At 36.4% G+C, this 8,429-nt stretch overlaps 1 protein-coding gene across 2 annotated transcripts in view; it reads right to left on the bottom strand.

Annotated features, from left to right (window-relative positions):
- Window positions 1-283: 283 nt before the first annotated feature.
- LOC122642106 (3-hydroxyisobutyryl-CoA hydrolase 1-like) overlaps window positions 284-8,429 on the bottom strand; it is a 45,099-nt gene continuing 36,953 nt past the window's right edge. The window contains exons 4-14 of one of the 2 annotated variants that reach the window (XM_043835522.1): window positions 3,034-3,097; window positions 2,854-2,933; window positions 2,675-2,758; window positions 2,400-2,484; window positions 2,102-2,187; window positions 1,653-1,774; window positions 1,167-1,227; window positions 881-979; window positions 696-797; window positions 522-563; window positions 284-421 (exon numbers count right to left, since the gene is read on the bottom strand). In XM_043835522.1, coding sequence (XP_043691457.1) covers window positions 284-421; window positions 522-563; window positions 696-797; window positions 881-979; window positions 1,167-1,227; window positions 1,653-1,774; window positions 2,102-2,187; window positions 2,400-2,484; window positions 2,675-2,758; window positions 2,854-2,933; window positions 3,034-3,097 — 963 coding nt within the window. The remainder of the gene's footprint in view (window positions 422-521; window positions 564-695; window positions 798-880; window positions 980-1,166; window positions 1,228-1,652; window positions 1,775-2,101; window positions 2,188-2,399; window positions 2,485-2,674; window positions 2,759-2,853; window positions 2,934-3,033; window positions 3,098-8,429) is intronic. The other variant, XM_043835523.1, reaches the window with a different exon arrangement.

The raw sequence follows: 8,429 nt of genomic DNA, 5'->3' as shown, positions 1-8,429 counted from the left end.
ATTCCAGATCGACCATCTAAGTTGCTTCGGATGCGCCTGTTTGTGGTCTAGCTCCTCCCTCCACACACTCAACCCGATTGTATTTGCAACAAATGATTGGACCATCACAGGCACTCCTCCTCTTCACACAATATTTATAGGATGGAAAGATTTTGTATTTTTTTTCTAGTTCATAGAGAAATGGATGTATACATAATAAATCGGGGAAGAACATAGATATCCAATTGGTATCACGTATTCTCGTACGCAGTACATTCATGTAATACAATTTTATTCTTTAAGATTAGAGTCTTGATAGGAATAAGTTGGCATCATCAGATCTAGCATCAAGCCGTAGATCTTCCCAATCATCATCATCCACTTTGGTGAAAAATTGACCCACCATTTCATTTGTGACCAATTCTAGTTTTGGAACCTCCCACTGCATCCTCAAAAAGAAAAAGAAGAAGAAAAAGAAATTAGAATCATTTTTACAAGAACATTATTATTTAAATAAAAATGTAGAATCTCTTTGCATGCACCTTTGGTTGTTTATCTTTATCAAACAATATTGCTCTACAACCCTGCAGCATTTGGAAAAAATATTAGAAATATTAATTAGATGAATGAAATTGAGCAATATTCATTGTATATATATATATATATATATATATATATAGAGAGAGAGAGAGAGAGAGAGAGAGAGAGAGAGAGACCTCATAAAAGTCATTGTTTACTGTTTTGCGCAAAGCATGAGAAGCCATTCTAAACTCACGAATTAGGCATTGATCTAGGCCTTGCCCCCGCCCTTTCCTGATCTGTTATTTATTAAATATATTTAATTAGTTAAACATAAACGTTGAAGAATTCTTATATTCATAATTAATGAAAAAGTTATTACCGATCTAAGAAATATTTTAAGACTAGTTGGAGATGCTGCTTTCATAGACTTGATTGCTGCCACAATCCAACTATCTGCCCCATTCTTAGCCTCATTTTCCTATACCAAACATGAATTTTTTTCTTCTGATGTCAACAAATCTTATCCATATATTGTAACAACTAATTAGGAAAATTATCTAAAAGTGGGAAAAAATTTATAAATGAAAACATTAATTAAAGAAAATGAGAAATTAAATAATGAACAAAATGGTCTTCTATATCTTTAAAGTTTTCTAAAATCTTACCAATGCTGATAGTATTTCTTCAACTGTTTTTCTTGAGAAACATTTGTTGATGATATCCATGCTGCATCATCATAACAAACTTCTATCACAATAAGTCATTGATACGGAGAACATAGGCATTGTACATGACATTACCCATTCATAATATGTTCATTCATGGTCCACCTATTTTACTCACATGGAGGGATCTTTGAAACACTACAACTATAAAGGTATGTTTCCATGGGCTTGGTTTTTTTTGGTTACATGGTTGTTTTGTAGGCACTTAGGCTTTGTGACGTGTTCTTCACATCATCATCTAACCATGTTTTGATATTCAGTCTAATTTGGGACAGTCAATGTTAGTTATTAATAGTTTTATTTGAAATAGCCTTATGAAGAAGAAGGGACGCCGTTATATCTCCTTAATAATTGAATTTTTAAAAAGAAAAAAAGAACAATCTTTTGTCTTGCCATAACTCCTTAAAATATTATGGTTATCATTACCTTCTAAAAGCAGAAGTAGATTTAATAGATGGTTCTTCAATGAAGTTATTGATTACTTTAAACACGACAGTTGGATCTCTAGAATTAATTCCATCCAACTCTTTTTCCAATGAAGGTAAATCCTGTCATCAAGAACAAAACCAAAATTTATAAATCATGAACATATAGTGCGCTTTAAATACTTAAGTTTGTTAGATATGAAATATTACTATATATTAGACAATAAGGAACACTATAAGCCCATATGATCATGAAGTTAGTAAAAACATCAAGATATTAAGAATATAATATAGAAGTACATGGCCTTTTCTATCTAAAGGTTGGAATCATGACATCATTCTGCCACGTGGCAAAAGCCATGAAGTGAAAATTTCTTTTTTTTAGTAACTATATATTGAACATTTTCAACAAAACCTCATATCAAGATATTAAGAATATAATATAGATACCTTGGAAAGGATAAAATGAGTAGCAAGGCCACATGCAACCATCTCTGCCCCACCTAACCGAGCACCAGTGAGGCCCAAATACTCTCCTGAATGATATTGGCACATGAAACATTTTTAAAACATTTTAGAAGACATAAGTATTGATTTTTTTTAATATGTATCTATTAAATCACTGACTTTAACACTAAAATAACAGTAATTCAAAAAGTCAGTTTCTTCTTAACTAGGAAATTGTTTCTTATTAGTTTTTTATTTTCTAGTTATTGACTTCACAGGAAGAAATGATTAGAGTATTTACCGAAGAAACCTGGCAGCCTAGACAAAAAGTATGAAGCACCTACATCCGGAAAAAGTCCTAAACTTGATTCGGGCATCGCAAATACCTGTATAAACAAAAATTAAAAGTTTTTTTTAATTTTATTTTATTATTTTTGGGTGAATAGATATAATATTACATTAATTTATTTTATATTATTAGTATCATATCTTGGCTACAAAATAATGACAATCATTTTTTCAATACGTGCAAATTAATAATAATATGTCAGATTTCATTAGATTTTGCGACATTACTGCTTTCTCGGTCACAACTCGAAAGTTTGCATTCATGGATAGTCCAGCACCACCTCCCATGACCACTCCATCAATAAGTGAGACCTTCACAAATCCACATTTTGTTTTAGGATCAAATCCATGTAATTAAGGCTAGTTAAAGAAAAAAAAAAAAAATACTAATAAAGATAATATCTCACCAAAGTTTTATCATGTGTAGCTATAATATAGTCTAGGATGAGTTGTTTTCGATAAAAACTTGCACCAAAACTCCAATGACCTGATACATTTAGTGAGGTGTATTATATAAGTTAATAGATTCTGGTTTAAATGTTTAGTATGCAAAATATTTTTAAGAACGTGGTAAAGTGGAAGTTTACCAGCAGTGATATATTTAACAAGAGCTACACAATCACCACCCGCAGAAAAAGCTTTTCCATTTCCCTGCAAAAATGTTAAATCATTTGATAGTGACCGATCTCTTAGAATTGATTACATGGATATATAAAGCACTAAATTAGCAATCTAGGCTGGGTGGTCTGGTCATGGCTTAATCTAGGGTCGGTTAAGTCTGGGCTAGCCTGAGCTAAGATTGGGTTGTGTTTGATCCCAAATCTAATCTAGGGTCTGTTAAGTCTAGGCTAGCTTGAGCTTTACATTGGGTTGTGTTTGGTCCCAAGGAGATAGAGAGGCTGCCGTACGTGGGTAAGGCTGACCTTGGCAACATTTTATCATTGCAACCTAATGTTTCGGTAAATAAGTGGCAGTACTGTATTGACTTGTACAATAATTAATTTTACTTCAAAATCTCTACCCCAAAAGCAAAAATACATATATATATATATATATACCTTCAATATCACTAATTTCACTCTGGAATCCTTTTCGTATTCTTTCAATTTCTTTAACATTTGAGAGACCTATCAATAGAACAAAAGAGACAAATAAACATGTAGAAGTGTGCATATAGTGAGATAGGTTAAAACGATGATGTTTTAATAACTTCTCTATCTTCATACCATGTGAAATGTAATAGAATTCAGTCTTGTAGGCCGGTTTAATATCACCTTCCTTACACTTGAATTTTCTTCGAACAAAACCTGTGTTTGAGAGAGAGAGAGAGAGAGAGAGAGAGATAAGAAGAAAAAATCACTAAATGAACCATTTTGAGCTGGAAGATCAAAGAGAAACCTGATTAGGTTCTTCGTTGAAAGTATGGTTTGAGACCATGAAAGAAAAACTTGGAGGTGCTCTAACTATTGCAGAAGAAGATTAATTAACACCTAAAGTAGAGAACTTAAGAACCGATATTGAGCCGAGGTATAGAAGCCACAAGCAAGTTGCATATAAATAGATATATGTATTGGGCACGTGCACGTACTGGGCCTATAAAGCTTCAAAGATAGAAAAGGAGGGAAAAGTAGAAAAGAAAAGCAGTAGTAATGTTCGTCAAAAGTCACCGACCTTTCTTTTGTTGGTATTCCCATGATGTGGATTGTTAGATTTGTAGATCGGCAATAATGTTCTTAACCCAACACCACCTGCGTAACAATTCAAACTGTGGTTAATTTAATCAAGATAAACGTGAATTGAATGGAAGTAGTTTTTTTATCATTCCGCATTGGATAATTTTTTTAAAAATGTTTTTAGGTAAGAAAAGCAAAAGTAATGTTTGTTTTTGTTTTTTTTGATAAAAACGCAAAAGTGATTGAGTCTCAGATTTTTATGTTTGAAAGCCGACCACGTTTCTTTTGTGGGGATGTTAAGTTTCCCAAGTGGGTAGCTGATCCCGACTCCCCCTCCAGCCATGTCTGGAACTGGAGAGTGATTTATTCAAGAGGATAGGGGGTATTTATTATCACTCCCCTACACTTAGCTTATATTTATTAAAACTCCCCTTTCTTAAACTTCTTTTCTAATACTCCCCTGCTTTTAAACTTTTACATCTTCTCTTCTCATGTTTTTAAATACTTAGATTGCCTTTCCTTTTCACCTGGTAACCTACAAATCTATTTATCCATTCTTAGTGAGTGGCTCACAAGTTGCTTTTATCGAATCAAGAAAGAACCAACCAGTTAAAAAATTTGCTTTTACCAAAACCCATTGAGCCGGAGATTTATGGCCATTCTTTTGGGTCAAAATTTATGGCCATTAATTAGTGTGGAAAAAAATAAACTTGGTTTACTTGTATGACCACATGCATTGAGACATGTATGGTTTGTATTTTTTATGCAAATAATATTTTGTAGAATGCTACCTAGGTGCGTGCTGTGTGCTGCCTTGCGCCCAGGTGTACGGAATGATTGTCATGCCCCTGAGAAATTCCATCTTTTCATGGGGACATGATGGTCATTCTGCGTGCCTCTATGTCTAGGCACAGGGGCAGTGCACCGCACACACCTAGGTAGCATTCTTTTTCCCTAATATTTTACATGAAAGTTTTGTTATCTAAAATATTTTTATTTTTATAATACCTTATTATTTTATAAAATAAATGGCCAAAAGATCTCTACCTGGTCGTATAGCCATTACATCAGCATAGGTGCCAATGAGAGCATGTATAGGGGCATCAACATGGGTAGGATTTTTTGTTTTACAAGACAAGATTGTAAATTGATACTCTTGTGTCTGGGGCAGGAGCCACATGATGGACCAGGCATTGTTTTTTGGGTAAAGTACACGTACCCCCCTAGAATGCACCCAATATTCCTCGTACCCCCCTAAGCGGCTCAATATTCCATGTACCACCCCTCAATATTCCATGTACCACCCCTGCTTTACACCCCAAATGCCATTTAAGTCCACACCAGGTATTAAATGCTAAAAAATTACCAAATCACCCTTTCTTCTATCTTTTCTAAATTTTGAAAAGACCTAATTGCCCTAACCTATTTGCTACAATTTGCAAAGACCAAAATGCCCTCATCTTCTCCAAACATCATCTTAATACCACCACCACCACCACCAACGCCGCCACCCGCCATTAACACCATCACCACCGTGAAGCCCCACCTCCGTATCTCTCTCTAATCTCATATTTCTCTATCTTCAAACCCTCGCACTGACTCACTCTCTGCCCTCTGCGCACTCTCATATCTGCTCACTGTGGCTCCCTTTCATTGTTGTTGTTAATCCCCACTCTTAATAACTTCTCCTCCACTTAATACTCCTGTTATTCCTTTCGAAATTCCTTTCTTGAGTTCTGGATTTGGTATTATTTAACCTGCACTACCAACCAGTTCCCAAACGAACTGTCAACACTGGTGTGAAATACAAAATTTCTGAAACTGAAAAAAAAAATTTGTGGTAAATTTACCTTCTTTCTTCATCAATCTTCTATTTACATCTGTGCATCGATTCAATCCCAACCCCCACGAACAAGCTACAAAGATGATCAATTTTCCTATGATCTGTTCCGACTTCGGATGCTATTTGACATTTATCCCAAAATTAAGAAGAAGAAGAAAAAAAAAGTAGGCACAGATATGTTCTATATAAACTAGAATTCGACATTTAAATACAGATTAGGGATTTGATGCGAGCATTTGTTGATGGAGAAGAAGATACACACATACACAGAGAGCATATATCACATCCAGAGAGCACCAACGTCTCGAAGCAAAGGCACCAGTTTTCCACTGAGATGAAGCACCGTCAGACTCTCTAATCCTCCCAACCTCTTCCCTCCTATGAACACAGCCGGTGTAGGTGAAGAAGGTGTAGACAGAGGCGTAGCCCCTGATCTTCCTTCACCATCACCCTGACTATCGTGAGCAGCGAGTGCTCCCAATTCGGCTTCTTCTAATTCGATGACAGGCGGGTGAACACCAAGAGTGGAAAGCAAACTCAGGGAGGTGGGCTTCACGGTGGTGAAGCCCCACCACAATCACAATCACATCGATCAAGAAAAGAAAAGTTTCAGAGTTCGTGAAGACAAACAAATCGAAAGAAAACACTGGATTCCATTGCTTCACGATGGTGATGGTATTAATGGTGGGTGGCGGTGGCGGTGGTGGTGGTAGTATTAAGATGATGTTTGGAGAAGATGAGGGCATTTTGGTCTTTTCAAATTTTAGCAAATAGGTCAGGGCAATTAGGTCTTTTCAAATTTTAGAACAGATAGAAGAAAGGGTAGTTTGGTCATTTTTTAGCATTTAACACTTGCTGTGGACTTAAATGGCATTTGGGGTGTAAAGCAGGGGTGGTACGTGGAATATTGAAGGGTGGTACGTGGAATATTGAGCCGCTTAGGGGGGTACGAGGAATATTGGGTGCATTCTAGGGGGGTACGTGTACTTTACCCTTGTTTCTTTGAACAAAATAAAAGAAGAAGATATCTTACTGTGAAGAGTTTTATCGGGAATTATAGAAAGGAAAATGATGATATAAAGGAATTTAACACACCTATAAGCATCTCAATTGTTCGTTACCAACACTTCCTACACTGTTCCTATTCTATGACCAAAGGCTTCTTCTCTCGTGCCAATTATGTCAACACATTAGTGTGTAGATCATTTTTCCTTTTTTTTTAGTGAAAGCATTGGTCTTCTTTTTTAAGAAATATGACAATGACTATTCAAGTTCCTCAATTACCAGACATCATTGTGGTATGTATTTGGCAGAGCCCTTCTTACCTATGATAAAATGATGCTTGGGTGAAAGAGAGAAAATAGTAGCTGAGATAAAATGGAGAAAACACACGTAAAGATGGCTTTATTGAGGAAGTCTAACCTCCCTACTCAAGAGTAGATTCATAGGATAGCTTCTTTTTTTTGGCTAAAGATCAGCAAGGTATATATTATGAATAGAAAAAAGAATGATACAAGAACATGGTAACTATCCCTACCAAATCAGTAAAATAAAGGGATAGTCACAATCACAAGCATCCTAAAGTCGATTAAAATTTGTAATCTGGGCGGCACATTGCCTCCCATACAATGGACTGAGCTATAAAACTCGGAGCTGTGGACCAGGAGTGTGATTCTTTACGCGTTGCTGCCTTTTTGGCAAGCACATCAGCTATAGAATTTACTTCTCTAAAGCAATGAGTCAATCGCCACTGAATGGAGTCTAGGTAGCCTGCTATCACCCACCAAAGTTGCAAGCAGTGCCAAGGAAGGTTGGCAGACAAAATAGATGAAACTACCGCTGCAGAGTCGCATTCTATCCATAGTTGGTTTATTTTCAATTCCTTAGCTTCCTTTATTCCCTCAAAGAAGGCTACCAATTCCGCTTTGAAATTCGCCCTCACTCCTTGGAAGGTAGAGAAACATCTGATTGGGGTGCCAAGATGATTTTGAAAAATCCCCCCTGCTCCTGAAGCTCCTGGATTTCCCAAGGATGACCCATCTATATTAAGCTTTATCCATCCTGTAGGAGGTAACCTCCACCATACCTCCTTGACTAAGTGGACTGGTGGGCGTGTGACCGCAACATGAAATCTTCTAGCTAGAATTAGATCGTGTATTGATTTCACGTGAGCCCCTATGATTCGTGAGGAGTCTGCAATCTCTCTTAGGCAGCGTTTCACAACTTGCATTGGCGACCCTCTAAGGTTTTCATATCTTCTTCTGTTGCGCTCAAACCATAACTGCTGACACCCAACAATTAGGAGCACCCCCCAAACTTCTTTTAAGGGCACCGTCTTACACCTCCTTCACCACCAAGAGAAGAGAAGCTCCACAGAAGGAAACCGGTTTTGGCTTTCATTAAAGTAAAACAGCATTTCTCTCCATACTTGACTTGAGAAGGAACAGTCCATAAAAATATGTGAGCT

This window comes from Telopea speciosissima, chromosome 10 (genome assembly GCF_018873765.1).
Source record: "Telopea speciosissima isolate NSW1024214 ecotype Mountain lineage chromosome 10, Tspe_v1, whole genome shotgun sequence".
NCBI classification, from domain to species: domain Eukaryota; kingdom Viridiplantae; phylum Streptophyta; class Magnoliopsida; order Proteales; family Proteaceae; genus Telopea; species Telopea speciosissima.
This window is presented reverse-complemented; position numbering and strand designations above follow the sequence as displayed.